Source organism: Cavia porcellus, unplaced genomic scaffold, assembly GCF_034190915.1.
Source record: "Cavia porcellus strain 051 isolate PalLab524CR breed Dunkin Hartley unplaced genomic scaffold, mCavPor4.1 scaffold_342, whole genome shotgun sequence".
NCBI classification, from domain to species: Eukaryota; Metazoa; Chordata; class Mammalia; order Rodentia; family Caviidae; genus Cavia; species Cavia porcellus.
The window spans coordinates 118955-138418 of NW_026947825.1; the positions used below are offsets into that span (position 1 = coordinate 118955).

General features: G+C 41.7%; 1 protein-coding gene across 1 annotated transcript; it reads right to left on the reverse strand.

Annotated features, from left to right (window-relative positions):
- Window positions 1–1236: 1236 nt before the first annotated feature.
- Window positions 1237–17243, reverse strand: LOC134475167 (protein mono-ADP-ribosyltransferase PARP14-like). Its single transcript, XM_063244593.1, has 8 exons — window positions 17003–17243; window positions 16620–16682; window positions 16113–16280; window positions 12405–12611; window positions 11727–12323; window positions 10278–10411; window positions 2076–2250; window positions 1237–1821 (listed from the first exon to the last, which is right to left on the reverse strand). Exons 1-8 carry the CDS (start codon window positions 17106–17108, stop codon window positions 1532–1534), a joined length of 1740 nt encoding a protein of 579 aa, XP_063100663.1. The 5' UTR covers window positions 17109–17243; the 3' UTR covers window positions 1237–1531.
- Between the last annotated feature and the right edge of the window lie 2221 nt (window positions 17244–19464).

Genomic DNA, 19464 nt, shown 5'->3' on the forward strand with positions numbered 1-19464 from the left:
TCTCTGGTGAGGAGCTTATGCTTGCAGTGCAGCCAGGAGCCTGCTGTCAGCTGCAGGGTTGTCCCCTAAGTGGTGCTAGGCAAGGAAACTTGAGTTCTGAGCATGTTTCCTCAGCCTGAAAATGTGCACAGAATTCTCACCTCACAGGGCTGTTAGTGCGAGTCATGTATGTGAAGCACCTACTGTGTCACCTGGTACAGTCCAGGTCCTCAATGTGTTGTCTGAACCTGAAATTTACCAGAGTATGAAAAAAAATTGCTGCATTAGCAATTAACAGATTAGCAGATTTGGTTTTAAAAACTTATGCACAGAGTTTTAAAAGCTTATCAAAAGCTAGGCTGCTATGGTATTTTTTGGAAATTATTCGCGCTTTTTTTTTTTTCTTTTTAGAAATGATGGGTAACATTTTTAGATACACTGTCCGTGTTGGATTACAAGAAGTATTTTTCTCTTTTTTGGGTACTGGAAATTGAACTCAGACCTTAAGCTTTTCAGGCAGGCACTGTACTGCTGAACTATATCCCGGGCCTTTCTCTTTTTTTCCTCTTGATCTGACTTTTAGGAAATAAGCTATTTAACAGCCTTAGTGTTCCTTAATTGCAAGCACAGTAGGTTTCCACTGAAAACCCCTTGCCCCATTGTTTTCACTGGGCAGTGGAAAACAATGGGTTTGGGTTTAACGTTAGAAACAACCTGGCTGCCACACAGCTCCAGCGGACACAGTTCACCCAGACCCTGAGCTAAGTCCCAGTGTCCGGCCTGTGTAGGCTGCAAGTGCGCTGTGGTCCCAGAGGCCTGGCTGCAGCTGCCCAGCTCCATGGCATGGTCTGCTGTGTGAAGAAACAGGTTCCCGTCAAGGAATACGTTCAACTGGAGGCAAAGAAGCCAGGGATGTCGGAGATGACTCTGCTGTTAGCGATCTAATCAGGCTGTTTCATTCTTAACTGGCTTAGCAAACATTCGTGGAATATCTGTATCACAGGCGCAGACTTCAACCCCAGGACAGAAACATCAGTCAGGCCCATCCTTGTTCAGGGAAGGTGGCAGCCCTACCCTTCGTGCCCCTGCAGCACGAGGGCATCCTGACATGATTCCCACCGGCACCAGTACCAGCTAGAACTGCGTGACTGTGCCTTTCTGCCAGTAAGACTGCTAGTCTGTCCCTCCTGAAAATATAAACCTGTTCTTGTCCCACAGATTTGATGTCCACAAGCTTGTGGCTACACAGCTATAAACTTTTGTTATCTCATATTCTCAAATTTATTTGTTCTCAAGATAGGTTCCAAGAAAAGGCTGAGGGAAGTTGATTTCAGTGACAAAGGAGGACCTTTCAGGCTGAGGGTAGAGCTCGGTGGTGCTGTGCTCGGCTGGCATGCACAGGGCCCTGGTTTGATCCCCACCATGGCAAAGAAGGGTGGAGGAGGAAAAGGAAAAGGGATGTTCTGGTCTTGGAAAAAGTGGTTAGCAGTGGGGTGGGGCGAACCTGTTTCCCAGGAGTTACATATGATGTCTCAGGAAGAAAACCAAAAAGTTAACATCTGAAAGTGATGAGGTACTCCGGGTATGCTTGGTAGTCATAAAATACCATAAATATAGTTGGGTTCTTCGCATTATCTGTGACTGTGTCATACTGGTCAGTAGGATTTTGAGGGTCCCTTGAAGGAGGCACAATCAATGAGCTGTTCCCCTGTGTGTACTTTCCAGTGAGTACTCGCACGTAATACATATGCTTTCTCCCACGTGGATCTGGGCTTGAGTATGTGTCACTGGCAGAATAATTGGCATTGACAGCAAAATAGGTTCCCTTTCCAAATGCCATAGCTGTGAAGAGAAAAACAAAACACTTTTAGGAATTTCAATTTAGCCCAACATGTCAAATAAGGCAATTGGTGTTAGATTTAAGCACTGAGTGTGGCAGGCCATTCTGGGATGAAATTCAGTGAGTCCTACCCTGAAACCTGGGCTGCAACCTGACCACCCACTGTGGGAACACAGAACATCCGCAGTGTTCCTTGCCACCGCTGGCCCTCACGGCTGGCACCCCTTTTGGGCAGCCGCATCTCCTGCTTTCTTACCATTCCTGCCCGCATAACTGCGGTTAAACCCATTCCTGTTGACGTGAGGCAGCGAGCCGACGTCTGTCCCGTGGAAGAGAAGCTTCTCATTGATGCGCTGGCCATTCTTGGCATTCATGGCTTTTTTCTTTGCCTGGTAGCAATACCAGAGATCTGGATTCTGGATCCTCTCAATCTACAAATTATTAAAGAGTACACTCAGCCAGTGCCAAGAGTACTTGCCAAGACGTGGTAAATGAAACATGTTCATGATTTTTAATAAACAAAAACTGATCCAGCAGCAAATCTACTGCCAGATGGCACTCTCAGCGTCCAAAAATCGTTTAGATTCAGTGTTCTTATCATAAGAACAGGCATTGGGACCAGCGTTGTTTTAACTTTTGACATCTTTTACACACTACAATAGCAAACAATGTCTAGGAGGTTAAGTACTCATTATGACTATAAGGCTGACCCAGCCTCTCCGATGGCTGCTTATTACACGTACCCCAGTTTCTCCTGTCACTCCCTACCTGGCTCTGTCACTGCCTCTGGCCACCCCAGTGTCCCTGGGATACTGGCTGAGCTAGCTATTGATCACAGGGTCTTCCTACTATGCCCCAACTCCAGCCTTTTTTAAATCACTAAGCTGCCCGGGCTGGACTTGATCTTGGGACTCTCTTGCCTCAGCCTGCCAGGCTGCTGAGGTTACAGGCATTCACCACTGTACCCAGCAGGTGGCCATGTTCTGACCTTGAGAGCCACCAGAGTGTCTAGCAAGAAAGAAATTCCTGGAAAACAAGCATCAGTTGCACTTGCAGGAGGGCAGCACTAACCCTGATGGGTGGGGTCTGCCTGCTGGGCTGTGGAGGAGCTGGCTGGCTTCTGGGTCACAGGTGAGCATCTGAACTCCTCTGCTCAGGAGGAGGGTGGTTAAACTGCCTTGGGAGGAGTGAGCAGCAGTGGGCGGGAGTGGCCAGGGGCTTCGGAAACTCACTTGGAGGGTCTGTGACATCAGAATCCTGCTCTGCTCTGCACAAGTCTCAGGCCAAGTACTGCTCCCTGACTTTCTCTGTTGTTGGCTCTTAATTCTGACTCTGCTGTTTTTAATTACGATATCCACTTGCCTTTTAGTTCAGAGTCTCAGCATTACCATGTATTCTGTCAACCTAATTTGATTTAAAATATTTTTTACTTTATGAAGCAAAAATTTCATGATCAAATAATAACAGAACACCATTATTTGACTTATCATTTCCTCTTTTTCTTTACCTACAGTCAAATTTCTAATCTTTAAACTATGTCCCATTTTATTTCCATTTACCATATATGTCTTAACTCAATCTTTAAAAGCTTCACATTTTTATTAAGAGTTATGAAATCATTCTCCATTTCACCCTAAAATTAGTCTTTTCACCCTAAAATTTACAAAGTTTCTTTCTTAAATTTTAAAATGTAATAACCGCACAAAGAGAATATTTATTTCAAGGCTTGGGATACAGCTAAGTGAGAGCCCTGGTTTCCATCCCTAGCACACTTACACACACACATTATTTAAATTTTTTTCTTTGTTTGGCTTGGTGCTAGAGACCAAACTTAGGACCTCAAGCAGGCAAGGCAAGTATTCTATCTCTGAGATAAATGCACAACTCTCAAATAATGTTGAACACAGTAATCTGAGTCAATATTCCCAGTGGAATAAATTCTAAGATCAAAAAATATTGCAAATAAATTGAATCTTAAACTTTGTTTAGTAGGTTTATTATTCACCAACAACTACTAGATGAGGTAACGGAGGCTTTTTAAAAAAAGTCTAGCTGAAGACAAGAATTTGATAAGCCAAGATTCAGAAGGAAAGGAAATACAAACAAAATAATAAAGTCAGAGGACAGTGGAATAGCTTCTTCAGGATGCCTACAGGAAACAACCACCAGTCCAGAATTCTATTGTTAATAAAAAAATCCTTCAAAATGAAGGTGAAATAAGGACATTTTCAGAAAAACAAAAATTGAGAATTCACTACTATACAATCTGTCGGAGAAGAACTACATCCAGGCAGAATCACCCCGGCGGAAGCACAGAGACAGCAAATGTTACCGAACAGTGAGAGGGAAGGTAAAGATTTTGGCAGCTGTTAAAAGTAGCAGGAAATTTAGGAAGGGGATAAAGGCATCTTAAAGAGTTCAGAGATCACTGCATTGTGTAGGAGATGATGAGCATAAGGATTCAATAAGAGTTTAGTAAGTCAGTGACACACCTAACTTCTAGTGCCAAAACAAAATAAAATAATTAGAACAGAATACACAACTAACAGTCTCATGGGGAGAAAAACAGAATAATAGAAATGCTTGATTCATATGAGGGCAGGAAAAGAGAAAAAAGAGCAAAGAATAGGTGTGATAAATAGAAAACAAAGATTAATGTGGAATATTTTAACCCAAATATACCAGTAAACATAGTAAATACAGTCAACAGATTAAATACTCTAGGTAAGAGATGAAAATAAAAACTCAAGCAGATGTTGCTACTAAGAAAAACATCTTAAATATTATAGTCATAAAAAGGTTAAAAGAAAACTAATTTTAAAATATAGTGTTGTAACTATAACAATTAAAGAAAACTCATGTAGCTATTTTAAAATTACTACTACTAATTTTGGTATAATCTTAAAACAATTTTATGTATCCTATTACAAAACAAATAAATTACTGTTCTAGTAACCAAACTTGCTGTTTTACAGGATAAACACAAAACAAAATATAAGAGATTAAGAAGAATTCTATAATATTACAATTGACTGGAAAGTGAGCTCATGGGTTTCTCAGCGTTATCTGGAAGCAGCCCCTCAGCAGTGGTGAGCACGCTCAGCCCACAGCTCTCGGTTTCTTACTGCCCGTCCTCTCCGCGAAGAGTCCCAGCCTGGGGCCGGTCAAGCACAGGGTGAGCATGACAGACCTCATACTGGGAAGCAGACAAATGCTGCAGGAGTAATGGACTCACCAAAAGAGATGGGAGCCAACTTGCTGCTCACCATTTGTAGGATAGTTTGAACGTCTAATAAAATAATGCTGTAATTAAATTCAACATACTGAATTTTCTAAACAGCAGGGGCAAGAAAATTTATTCTCTGAAAAATTGCCAAATAACAAGCATAGAAGAAATGAATTAGAAAATTCATGAAGGAATTAGAAAGTCTCCTTGCAACCTCCAGTGGAATGATGGATTTAGACAAGAATCATCCAAGGATGTTAAAATCAGTGGGGAAAAGTTTGGATAACACCCTCATGAACAGTGGGACAACCTTACCACAGGGTGTCCTGATCACTTATGAGATTCTGCAAAAAAAGAATTATTTTAACCTGAACTTACTGATGCCTTTAAAACTAACTCCCAGTTTATTAGAAATAAGAGGATAAAGAAATAAATGAAGTCAGACAAGACTAGACTTTCATTTTTAAAAATTTGCTTGAATCTTCCCAAAATATCAAAGCACAAAAGATCCACATGTGGGACATTCTACAGTAGAAATGACTTAGGCTTTTTAAAATTCAATCTCATGAAAAATTACTTTTAAAAATGTAAGAGTGCTATTTTGTTATTAGAAGAGAGGAAAAATACATAATAATCAAATATAACATGTTAATCTAGATGGGGCAGGCATAAGATTTTTTTGAGCCACTAGAGAAATTTTGTTTATATTCAATGATACTTGTTAAATGTGCTTTTTGTATGGTATAATGGTATTTCTATAATTTAGAAGAATAGACTTCCAGGAGAACATGGCGGACAAATAACAGCAGCCACGGAGGCTCTCTGAGATTACCAGTTTAGAATCCAGGAGTGGTGCCATGTGAGGAGTCCTACATGTGAGGGGAGAAGTACCCTGCCGACCCAGGAACGAAGTAAGCTGAGAGAAACCAACTGGAAATGCAATCCTGATGCTATAACAGGAACAGATAAAATCTCAGTGCGAAAGCTGGATCCCGCGCCATTGGAAGCCGCGATTTGAATTTCCTGCTGCTGATACTGCGTCCCAATCTGCATGGCAGGCAGAGAGACCCGCGAAAGTTCTGAGAGCTGGAATCAGCGAACCAAACGGCGTTGACAGCGGGACTGGCAGGGAGCCCTTCATCGACCTGTGGTGAGTGAGAGAAATGGGGACCCTTTCACAGACTAGGAGGCTCCAACAGACGACATTCTGAGAATGAGCAGACTAGCCGGAACAGGGCCCTGCAGTGACTATAGTCACATATTCCCCTCTCAAGCGGGAGTGGTGGGGAGCGCTTGGCCTGGTGACACCGCAAACTAAGATCCAGTAGGCTAGACCAAATCAGGTCCCTGCGCCTGGCGGTGCACCGTAGCAGTGAAACATTCAGTAGGTTGACCTGGAGGGGCGGCCCAGCAGAGGCTGCCCAGGTCTGTGTCTCCCTAGTACACTGCAGTAGGTGGGAACACCTAGCCAGCAGATTCAAACAAACTATAACAGACAAAGAGAAAAAAAAAAAAAAAACTGGGCCTCCTACATACACTTGTATGGAAGGAACAAAAAGAATGGGAAAGAGGAGCAACAAGAAAGGGTCCTCAGGCCCCAATCCTGAGAACACTGATCCAGGAAAGGTAATGCAAAAGAGAATGAAGACAGAAAACGTGCAATATCAGACACGGCACCTATAGACATAAAGCAGTATTTCTGGAGCCTCATAGATGAGTTCAAAAATGAAGTATTAATGAAATAAAGCAATAAATAAGTAGAATAGTTAGAGAAATGCTAGGCACCGCCCAAGAAAAAACAGATGGTGCAATGGAAGAACAGAAAAAAAGGGGAGAATTGTTTGATGGAGAAAATAGAGAAAACATAGAATACGTGAAGCAGGTTCACAGAGATTACCAGGAAACTAAAAACTCTATTGAAAGCTGGCATAACAGCTTGAAAGAAACTAAGGATGGATTATCAGAACTGGAGGACAGATTTGTAAGGTGGGAGCATGAAATGAAAAACTTCTTAAAAATAACAAGAAAACAAACAGCAATAATACAAAGACTAGAAGATGATAAGAGGATCTATAACTTAAGAATTAAGAACATAAAAGAAGAAGTGTGTATTCAAACAAATGAACTACAAAAGCTATTCACATAAATAATCCAGGAGAATTTCCCTAATTTAGCAAAAGGTAAAGATGCTCAGATGTATGAGGCATACAGGACTCCAGCCACCTTACAACCCAAACAGAGCTACACCCAGGCATATAATAATCAAAATTCCAGAAATCCAATATAAGAACAGAATATTAAAAGCCATCAGAGACAAGAAACAGATCACTTACAAGGGAACACCCATCAGAATTACAGCAGACTTCTCAGCACAAACCATCAAATCATGAAGAGTGTGGGGGGAAATAATTCAAGCTTTGAAAGATAATAACCTCCAGCCAAGATTGATATATCCTGCACAACTGTCCCTAGAAATTGATGGAAAAACAAGGTGTTTCCAGGATAAAGAGGAACTAGGGGAATTTGCAACCACCAATTCAACTCTACAGAGAATACTTCAGGATATTCTAAAAATGAAAAATACCAAGATACCAGAAACAGTGGCAGAGAGGCCACAATGAATGGAGCAGAAAGCGAAATGAAGAAGACAAACTGACAACTAATGACAGAAAAAGAGCTCAACAGAAATGAGGCAGAGAAGGTTGGATGGTAGGAACAGCTATTTTGGAGAAAACAAGACATCATAATAGGTAGCGCTGATTTAATATCCTCTTGTTTTGAAGTCCCATCAAGCTTTTGTTCTTCTGTCTCCATCGGTTTTAATGTGTTGTATCTTACTGGATTTTATTATATGTGATAATATAAACAAAAACTTTTATAGACAAAGAGATTATACAGAAACCATTGTTCATTTTCTGTTAGTTGATTCTAAATACCCTGTAATACTGTCATTCTCTTGAATGGTTTTACATTATCTTGATATGTTTGATGCTACAGTATTCGAAGTTATACCCAAAGATTTTAAGGGAAGAGACACTATGGTAACTACTATTATGTCAAGATTATCTTGTGGTGAAACACTATTTTTGCTTAAATGGCTATGTTTTGACCTGCACTGTTTTGTTGTTATGCCCTCTTTTTTATCTCAATCTCCTTTTTATTATCTACTTTTTCATTTTTATCCTTTTAATTAAGGAAAAAATAAATTAAAAATAGCAGGATATATTATAGTAACCCACTTTGATTTCCTATTAACTTGATTTGAAACTCTGTATTGCTCTCACTATTTTGTTTTGACTGATTTTCCTCTATTCTGTTATGCTAGATAGTACCAAGTTTCAAAGTATAGGCAACAACTATGAAGACAATAAAATTCATTGTGATGCCCATTCTCGTTGACTATTATCTTCTTTTGAAGTCCTCTAATGTCTCCAATGTTTTGGTTTCTAAAAAAAAAGAAGAATATCTTCATACTTAGGAAATATAAAAGTAGGAGTGTCATGAGATCTGCAACTTTCAAAGCTTCAGTAAAAATGGAAGAAAAAGATAATATGCAAAATTGTTGAATATGAGTGGAAGGATTAGAGATGTTAAGAATTTTTATCATCAGCACTCAGGAGGCTGAGGTGGGAGGATCCTTATGAGTTTGAGACCAGCCTGGGCTACAAAGTGAACTCAAGGCCAGCCTGAACTGCATAGTGAGACCCCATCTCAAAAAAAGACAAAAAAAAAAGAATTTTCACCATAAGACATAATAGTGCTGCTGGAGGTTTAGCTCAGTGGCATAGGTGCCTGCTTGGCAAACGCAAGGTCATGAGTTCGACCCCCGTACCAAAAAAAAAAAGACAAACAGTGCCAGAGGGCGACAGATCAGTCATATTTCATGTTGGGATTTGCACACTACCAGGGACCTCTAGAGCTGCCTAAAGCTGAAATTTCACTCGGAAATTTATTTGAAAACAGGGTTCTTTTACAATACTATGCTGAAACAATTTCTGTGGCCAAGGTCTGCTGATACATGGGAAGCCCTCTGGGACCAACCCTAGACACTGCCAGTCCCCTGGGACATTGATCCTTACTCCGTCTGAATTGTCTGAATTGGCATTTTATCACAGTGAGCTAGTCAGCTCCTACCAGTGCACCGCAATTGGCATTTGGAATGGCACTTTTTGTTATCACAATTGGGCCATCTAAGAGGCACATCTTTGAATCCCTCTGTTTTGATGCCTTGTAGAATTGTTTCCATTCAATCAGGCATGAGTTTTGCTCAACGCTTTTAAATTAAGGGATGTTTTTAAAAAGTGATATAAATTTCATACTGAATGTATTTGTAAAGATGGTGTTAAAGTTATTCTTCAGTACTTGGTCCACACAAGAACTGTCTTGAGGATCAATCTCAGTGTTGTAAAGAACTGAGTTTTCCTATCAAAGCTTTGCTTTTTCCTATTATGGACATTATGATTGTATGCTAGGTGTTTCCTTCTTTGCTTTGTGTACTAGGAAACTCAAGGACAAATGTACAACTGTGTAGGTCTTCATGCTGCATAATATGTAATACATATTTAACAGCTGCCAGTGATAATGAAAAGAAAATCAGATAAAAGGAAAACGAATGACATAGAAGTCAGAGAAGAACATAATTCTAAAAGGCAATATTAATAACATAAAATGGAAGATGTGAAAATAATTGAGATAAATAAGGAAAGAGCTATTAAATTTATGCAGGTAACAAGCACACAGGCCTGCGAATAGGAGACAGAAGAATAGAATCCAGATTAGGAGCCTCTAGGTGTCTCTTTGTTGTGCTTACTAATTATCAAACCCAACTGGGAACTCATGGCCTTGAGTTTTTGTTGGCTTGCTTTACAAAGTAAATAAGGCATATCTTTATTATTCTAAACACACTGCCATTGAAGATCATATTGTATAAAGGACACAAAAATCTTAATGTCGGGCTGGGGGTTTAGCTCAGCGGCATAAGCGCCTGCCTTGAAAGCAGGCAGTCGTGAGTTCGATCCCTGGTACCGGTAAAAAGGAAAAAGACCAAAAAAAAAAAAAAAAATCTTAATGTCTCAGCAGTTATAGTGATGATATAGAACCTACAATCTAATTACTACAAATATCTAATTCTATATAAAAAATTTATAGGCAGCATCTGAAAGATATTTATACAGGACTATGATATTACTTATTTCCACCATCAAGAAAGTCCATTGTTCACATGGGACTTACCTTCTCAATGACAAAATTTGGGCAAGTCTGTTTAAACTTTCCTGCCACAGTGATGAATTCCTGGTCCCAAGGCTGCAGCAGGACCACACAGAGATTCTGCTGATTCATGTCACTCCAGTACGCAGGAAGGGTAACTGCAAAGCAGACATGAGAGGACTCCCCTGTGTATTTCCAAACTGAAAAGCTGAGTCTCGTCTGTGTTGTGTTATAATCTCCTGATTCTCTATGCTCAGCAAGTTCCTTATCTTTCTAGCAGAATGTATTCCAAAGAGTGGACCACAGCACACCCATATCAGAATCAGCTGGAATGTTAGATTTTCAGAAGGAGGTTCTGGTGGCAGAGCTTGGTGGTGGAGTGTTTGTTGGGCAAGCACAAGGCCCCAGGTTTGGTGCCCAGAACCAAAAAAGAAAAAGACAATGTCACAGACATATTGAATCTGAGTCTCAGCGGGCTGGGGCCTGGGTATCTGTACCTTAAATCTGGATCCCACTACCATGGCACAGTACACCTCATCTAGATTTTCTGTTCAACCCCCACTCCCGTAATGTAACAAAACGTTATTTCCATGCCATGTTTTAAATAGTAGCTGCTGTTATGCTTATGCATGGGTTTTTGCCAGACTGCCTCGTTACCACCATCATTTATTACCATCATTTATCATTTATCTTCACAACCTCGTTGAGACATAGGAGGTTTTATGTAGGTTTTATTATGTGACACATTAAGGTGGCAGCTCTATCTCCTTCCTTGGTAAGCAGAATACTATAGACAATGTGATTTCCTCAAAACCTGAGAAGTTTGTTCCCACTGCTTTCACCAGAGATGAAAACAGTGTGTTGGAAACCAAGTCACTGATTTCCAGTAGGAGGCTTATGTGGTTTGCTGGAGGAATGGCAGCCTACACAAGGTAAGCTTTGCCTTCTTGGGGAGCAGATGCAATCATGGAATCTCAGGCTCCTCCCTGATGTTGTGCAAAGCAACTTGGCAGCAGCAGTGTGACTCCTGGAAGGACAATTTGGACCCTCTCTGGGTCATCAGTCACCCATACACAGAGGTCACTGGCCACAGCCTGACTTCTCTGCTTTGTCCATTTGTCCTTTTGTTTAAAATAAAAAACAACCTTGAGCCACTTTCTTCTAAGGCTACAGTTTTCCCTCCTCTGGCCGGAGGAGCTATTACTCCCGAACAGAACCGGCTCTGGAAAGCTTACAATGGGAACAAATGCAAGGCTTGGTTATTGTCATCAGGACCCTTGGGATGCTGAGTACATCCACGCTGTTTTCCTGGCCATACTGCAGGTTCTTGAACTCAGAGACCTGAATGTTCTAGTATGTCTTATTAAGATTCCTTGAGTTTTATCTACCTGAAAATTTGATGTATGCACAAGAGTTGTTAAGTCCAAAGTAGCTGTGAAATAATCAAATGACAAGCATGAAAATTTCACTCACCTTCGAATTTTGTGAGGCGCTTAACAGTGAAACTGTGTCCACCTTGACTTGTGGCAATGCAGGTCTCCAGGTCCACCGTGTAGCACTGATTGTTAATTTTGATATCGATGCTCTTGTTCTTTCTATTCCTTGCATCTTCCAATTGCAGATTGGTTATTTTGTCAAAAGGATGAGGAGTGTTATTGTCATCGTATTGCCATTCTATAAATTCACTAACACAGTCTGCCCTCTTTGCTTCTTCTCTGGCCAATCTTGCCTTCTTAATCATCTCCTCAATTTTATCTCTAGCCTCCATCACATCTCTACTAATTCCCGAAACCTCCATGAAAGGTCTCTTCTGGTCCAGAGCAATGATAATATTTAATCTCTTCTGCAGCTCAGTCAATTCGTTACACTCCTTTTCCTCAAAATCTCTGAGACACTCATCTGTGTTAGTGAAAGAATACTGCTCCTTTGTGATCAGGTCCTTTAACCACTGGACAGCTTGGTCCACGCAGCGTTGGCTGTCACCACACACCTGGAAGACCACCAATTCTGTTTTCTTTTCCAAAATCAAAGGTTTCTCTTGTGGGTGAGGTTTTGAAAAGCCTAAGCGGGCTAAAGAGAAAAAAGAAAATTAGCTGTTTCCTATATAAACTCAATATTTAAAAAGGTATTTCATAAAAACAAAGAACTCACAGAAAAATTTAGATAACATCGATGGTTGCTGAGAAGCCTGAGACCCTTCTCTGTTTTTCATGTTGGCATAAAACACATTTAGTAGCTGGGGCTGAAAGATAACAACTTTAACCTTCTTCACATGCTGAACTGATCCTTTCTGGACAAAGTCTTCAATGGCATCAAGTATAGCTTCGGCAACCTTATTATGGTCTTGTCCAGCATTTCCTGGAAAATTAAATAAGAAAAATGACTGGAGGACAAAACCCAACTGGAAATCCCAAAAGCAAATTAGGAATTCCAGTTCTTGAAAAACAAATGCCAGCATCCCAGCTCTTTCATCCATGTAAATTTTTCTAGTGATGTAAGCAAAAGCAGAGAGCTTTGACGTCCTAGGTGCGGTGAGGAGTTTTGTTCCAGGATGTCAGGAAGCCAACCGCCCAGCAAGGAACAAGGGCCCTGAATCCTGACTTCTGGTCTCTGACCTTCTCTGACGTTTGCCTGTTGATCTGATTCCATATCACTGTTTCCTTTCTTTAGTTACAGGATGCTGGTAACTTGTCTTCCTAGGTCACCAGTGTCCTCAAAAGAGCCATAAGAGGCAAAAGATGCTAATACGTGCTAACACAGATCCCAGGAGAGAAAAGCATGTTTTTCTTATGTCATTGTGTGATTTTATGTATCATTATTTTCCCAAGTAACTCTGGGGACCGGATTTAAACTCAAACAACATTGTTAGACATACAGAGTGGTAAGCTAATTGTTACCATCTCTGATCCTTTGGATGCAAGTTACACTTGAGATTTTAGCTGATCATCAGGTCTTGAGGTTGCCACGGAGCAGATGCTCTTGTGTCTCCTGCACATGCCATCTTGTTTCTCATGCTATGAAAGCCACTGCCCTGGCAAGTTCATGAAAGGTACCTTTCCAGCCAAGGAGGTGGTCCCACATGAATGGCAGTTGGCACAGTCACATGGTATATGACACAAAAGCTTCCCGGCCAAGCTGATACATTAGATTAAGAGCCCATTCAGAACAATGTATGTGCTTATCTATATAAAATATAGTTAAGACAGTTATACTACTAATTTCTCTGAGTTTATTGTCTCGTACCCTGGGTGACTGATTTGGGAAGCATAATGTGCAATCTATGTGCAGTTGTTCCAATTGTTGTGTTTTGAAAAAAAATTTTTTTCTCTTTGAAACACAATGGATTTGAAAAAAAAAAAAGCCCATTCAGGTTATCCCAGTACTGCAGTCAAGAGAGCAACCTGGCCATCTGCACAAGTGTGGGGATGCAGCAAACCCCATACAGAATTAGCCAAGAGGGTTTCTTCGGGTTTTTTGTTTTTTAAACTGATGAACAGAGAGCGAAATTCTCATTTACAAAGTGTGATTGTCCCATGATATTTGGAAGCCTTTAAATGGAAGTATCGGATCACTGGTGTGCTCTCTATAAACATCTGCCATTCCCCACCACACGGGCCACTCAGCCAGCACACAGCGGTAGGCAGGAGGGACAGGTGTCAACAGGTAAAGTACAGGGAACTGGAGGTGGGGCTCTGCAGAGAGGACTTTGTGTCACAGAAGCACATATTCAGACAGTCACGGACGGGGCCAACTGGTTTCTGAGAAACATGAATCTGATTGCTCCTCAGTCTTCTGTCTAGGATCAAGTGGGCAAAGATAAATCTGGAGGGCCACATTGGAGGACACACAAGCGGAGAATATGTCTGTAGTTAGGAGAGAGAGAGGCGGCTGGAATGAAGAGCCTGGTGCAGGAACTGAGGAGGCCTTTAGGGAGAAAAGTCGGGAGCACCTAGTGATGTGCCTTGTGCTCTGGACATTTTCCTTATCTTTCCATCTCTGGGCCTAAGTGCAAAAATATTGACTCTCATATTGAGGTAATGAGTTAATGAGCTAGTGAATGTAGGGTTAATAAAGAGGGTGGAGTCAAGGATGCCAGAGAAAAGTGATGGTTTTCACACGACTGGGGACATACGAAGAAGGATTGGATTTCCAGGGGAGAACAGTGAGACGTTGGGGTCTGCATTGGGTTTAAGCCGCCTGCAGCTGTTGTCGACCCCCCATTCCTCCCACCTTATGCGGGGTCTTTACAGGACAAGGCGCTGCCTCTACTCCCACGGGCTGTCTTCATCAGAGTCCTAATTGGGCTCGTAAACACCACTCGGGTGAGCACCTCCACCTGTGGCTTTAAAGGCCAGCTGAAGCGGTGACCACGATGGCCGAAAGGACAAGCAAGGAAAACCCACCAACCCTGCCTTGCCTGTGCAGGCCAGCGATGCGGCCAGGTCCACAGGAGCGGCCACGGGCAGGCAGCACCCCAGAAATGCTGGAAGGTGGGCTGAGGGGTGGCAGAGCACCTGCCAAAGTGAAAGCCACTTCCTTTCTGTCTTTTGCATTTTGACTCCACCCAAGACTACCTTAGAAAGATCTGTGCCACCCCAGGCATGCTGTTTCCTGGACTCAGAGTAATTTAAGACTAGGAACAGGACCAACAGCCCAGACAGGTGGGGACAGAGCCTGGGTGGCCATCAGTCTAGATAAGCAGGTGGCCAGAAACCTAGACAAAGGCTGATTGCTAGGAATGGATGATACCAGGAGGGGAATAAAACATGAAAGGATCATTAATTATACTTTTGGTGGGCCAGGGGTTTAGCTCAGCGGCATAGACGCCTGCCTGGGAAGCTCGAGGTTGTGACTGCAATCCCCAGCACCTAAATAAATAAATAGATTATACTTCTGGAAACTGAGCAGTAAGTGGATACACCATTCCTTCCAGGAGCATTAAGAATTACAGGGTGCAAAATATGAGTGAGAGGATGAGAAGGCCCAGAAAGTGACAAGGACGGCTACGTTTACTAAGACTGAACTTTCCAAGGCCTGGGGTGCTGGTCCACGAACTCAAGCTGAGGCTTCTGAGCAAGGGAACGCCAGCTCCCGCGCTGAGTCCTCCCTCGCAGGGCCACTCGGACCCACTGTCCTCCCGGCCTGCTTAGCTCCCTCCTCGCACACACAGCCCTGGTTCCTGGGGAGACAGCATCGAGAGCACCTGCTGACTGACGTTTACCTGAACACTACACTGACAGATGAGGAAGCACACAACCCAGTCGTCACATAGTTTGAGGAAAACAAACTCAAAAGCAGCAAGCAGCCCAAAACAGGAAGTTCTGACGTGCCAGGTTTGAGTGACTGAGAGGCCTCTACAATGCAGGTGATGTAGAGCTGGGGTTGCCATGATGCTCTTCATGGAGGACAGAGGAGGAGGTGGAGGGTTAAGTGATGGAAGTTGTACAGGGAAGAGAAAAGCAGATGAAGCGTGTGAGGGGAGTCTTGCATACCCCTCCCTTCCTTCTGTTGCCCTCCCTTGCTTTCGTTCCCCTCCCTAACAACCCACTCACTTTCCTCTTCCTCCTCCTCCTTTTTACGAAGTCTTGCTAAGTGACCCAGGATAGCCTAGAACACCTGGGCTCAAAGTACCTCCTGCTTCAGCCTCTCCAGTAGCTGGGACCACAGGCACACACCCACACCTAGTTCACTTTTTCTCCCTTTATTTAAACCACCCACAAGCTTCACTCACTATCTTAAGAATGAAAAAGCTGTCCACTCAGATAAACCAAGGACCCTCACTCAGATTCGGTGACACCCTCATTAAGCACCGAATCAACGCCTTCACATTTGGCCTTGACTTCCAAAGAGGCTACAAACCTGTCCCAATGGCTGGGAGGCAAATGGAGGAGTAATTCCGTTTCTCAGATTCTTGCAGAACGCAGGAAACTGATTTCTTGACATTATTTTCACCAACAACATGAATAATGTTCTTGCACATCAGTAATCCACCTTTAGTAACTATGTACTCTTGTTTGCCCTGTCGACCTGGAAAACACAGACAAAAAGACACAACATTGACTGCTTAATGTACTCTTTGTTTAGAAAGCAGACTGCTTGATTTGTCAGGGAAGCATTTTGTAAATAAGAAATTTCTGAAATTTTATCTTTGGTGAAATTGTTCTCTTTTAATTTAATTTCTCTTTTAATTGTGAGATTACTTTCCACTTCTAATTCTCTACAACTGGAAATTCGCTCATAAAATGTGTGATTATAAGATTAATGTGTTTGCCTTCCCAACCCCAGGACTGTCCTCAGTTTCTTCACAACTTCCCAATTCTAATTTCTACTTATCGTTTTTACTATCAACATAGTATTGGGTCTTACCTAGGACAGCACATTCCCATTCCACTGCTTGTCCTGCACATTCTAAAATTGCTCTGGAGACCCCTGGATGAGAAAATACCGATGGTAACAAACATGACTTTAAAAACGTTACTACAGTGCATTTGGGTCAATAGACTTCCTCATTATCTAAACCCATGTCCAGCACTGAAGGAATCCTACAGCCTGAGTACTGCTAATAACAAACAAGCAGCATTCATACGGTAACTGTTGGCAATTATAAGAAACACTGTACAAATCATGTTAACATTTTTAGTTAATATTAATGGGACAATTTGACCCAAACCAGTTTGGCTATAGACACACTCTTTTGCAGGGTCTATCATGTTAATTATTAACTAATCAAAATCATACAAGTGAAGTACCTGCTTTAAGATTAAATTTGCTGGATGTTGAATTTACAATCACATCTGCAGTTTCTTTAGTGATATCCCCAGAGGCCACCTGGAAGAGGATGGGGCCAATCTTCATTTCATGTACTCCCAAATTAGGGCTAGAAATAGTCCCATAGAAATCTGCAAAGAAAAAGCTCGAGTCAGTCACCCAAGTCAGCAAGAGCAACAGTGTCTCGGGTCTCTGGCATCTCAGTCTCTCAGTCTTTCTCTCTCGCTACCTCTCTCTGAGCGCTGCCCTCTAACTTGAGTCCCAGGAAGTGTTTGTTTCCAGTACAGGATTACAAAATACAGTAAAGATCAAATGTACTTTCAGGTGGCCGAGGTGAAGTCAGCCTCTATAGCCAACTTTCCCACAATTATAAACAAAACACAGTCAAATATAAAATGCCACCACCCAAGAACTCTGTCAACAGCATCAAGCAGATTAGGGGAAGGAGACACAACTTGAAGAAGCAATCTGGACAGGGGAGAATTTCCCATTAGGTTTTAACTTTAAAATTTTTGAGCCCAGTGTGGCCCCAGTCACAGACTGAGAAACAGATTGCACTCTCAGATAATACCTGTCCTTGTGGCCAGAGGGTTAGGAAAGGTCCCTGTGAGCTGAAGACCACGGGAGGGAATCCTTGGTTTCCCCAGATGTAAGCACACAGCATTTCCATTACTTGGTTTACACTTCCTTTTCTGGAAGGCAACTCTAGTGATGCATTGATAAGACAGTACATCAGGCCACTTCAATTCAGAAAAATCCCTGTCTCTGTGGTCAGAGAACCTGGAAAATGGGCTCTGGAAGTCAGAGAGTCAAGAGGAATCATAGAAAGGTGGGAGCTGAAGAAGAAGATCTTCTAATTCTACACATGAACTAGAAAAAGTCCTAAGGCCCCTGCTCCCCAAAACTGCATACACGTGTGACAGGCCCAGAGCATCACAGCCCTAATTCTAGACATGGATGCCATGGTAATGGGGACCTCCATAACCCACTGTCACACACAGATCAACTAGACAAAAAAATGAACAGAGAACTATTAGAGCTGAACCAAAGCTTTGAACAAATGGACTTAGTAGATATCTACAGAGTGTTCTACCTAATAACAGTAGAATACATGTTTTTCTAGCAGCACATGCACCAAAACACTACATACCAACCCACAAAACACACTAAAATAAATACAAAAGAATAGAAATTATCCCATGTGTATAATCAGATCATAGCCCAATGAAATTGGAAATGAATGGAAAAAGGTTCTGAGGACCAGCCTAATGCAGTGCAGAACAGGCAGTAATTGATATTAATAAACTGGCACAAGAATAAATTAAGAGTCTGTCCTAGTCCTACGTGAGTTGTGGTGAGACTTGTGGCTGGCTTATAGGCAGGTCAATCTTTAAATCGATGGCCAGACTGAAGACTGGAAAATGGTCTGTGAAGTTCTGGTGACTGAAGCAAGGCAGAATGGCAGCTGAGGACTTCAACTCTCACAAATTGCTTCTAGCTCAGTAGTTGGCAGACAATCAGGTCACTGATTAACCATGACCCGTTCCTCTGTGCTTTTCCAAAAATGCATTGTTCCTCAATTCTTGAACCTTGATTGCCTAAGCAGTTCACTTCCACCACTCTCTGCAGCCCAGCACACCCCTGAATCAAGTTTACCTAATAAAGACCAAGGACGCTGAGCCTCATGGTCTTAGTTCTTATTGGGCTGTGACCATCCTAGTGCCTTTGTAATTAATATATATAACTAATACCATTATGTTGCAATTAATATAATATATATAATGACTGTGTTTTATTCTGTCATCCCACCCCTGAGCATATCAGTGGTCTTAAGCCAGGGCCCTGATAAAAGTGGACCCCAAAAATGACATAAACACATGGAAATTAAATAATACCCCCCTGAACACCCAGGGGGTCACAGATAAAATTAAAGAAATTAGACAATTTCTATAACGAAAGAATAATGCCAATATGACATACTGGACCTTATGGGATGCGATGAAAGCAGTCTCATGAGTGACAATTATAGTAGTGAATTCCTACATTGAAAAACGGAGTGAGCTGAAATGAATAACCTAATTTTAACCTCAAGGTCCTAAAAGAGAAGAGCAAGTTAAACTCAAAGTTCATGTGAGGAAAAATGTAAAGAGAGCAGAAACTAATGCAATTCAGACTAACAAGACAGTACAAAGAATGAATGAATCAGAGATAGTTTTTTGAAAGCTTAAATAAAACAGACAAACCCTTAGCCAACTTTATTTTAAAAAGAAAACACTCAAATCCATGCTGTTAACAATGAAAAAGGTAAAATCACAAAAAATCCTCCAGACATCCAGAAGATCCTCAATATCTACTTTGAGAAGCAGTATTCTAACAAAATAGATAATTAAGAAGAAATGGAAAAATTCCTAGATACATGCAAATTACTAAAGATGAATCAAGA

Excerpts from the sequence above, each read along its gene's own strand:
- LOC134475167 (XM_063244593.1), bottom strand. The coding sequence starts at position 17,108 with ATGAAGATTGGCCCCATCCTCTTCCAGGTGGCCTCTGGGGATATCACT. Across the intron at positions 12,612-16,112 it reads CCTCCCAGCCATTGGGACAG|GAAATGCTGGACAAGACCAT; the intron begins GTTTGTAGCCTC and ends TTAATTTTCCAG. Across the intron at positions 10,412-11,726 it reads GCGCCTCACAAAATTCGAAG|TTACCCTTCCTGCGTACTGG; the intron begins GTGAGTGAAATT and ends TCTGCTTTGCAG.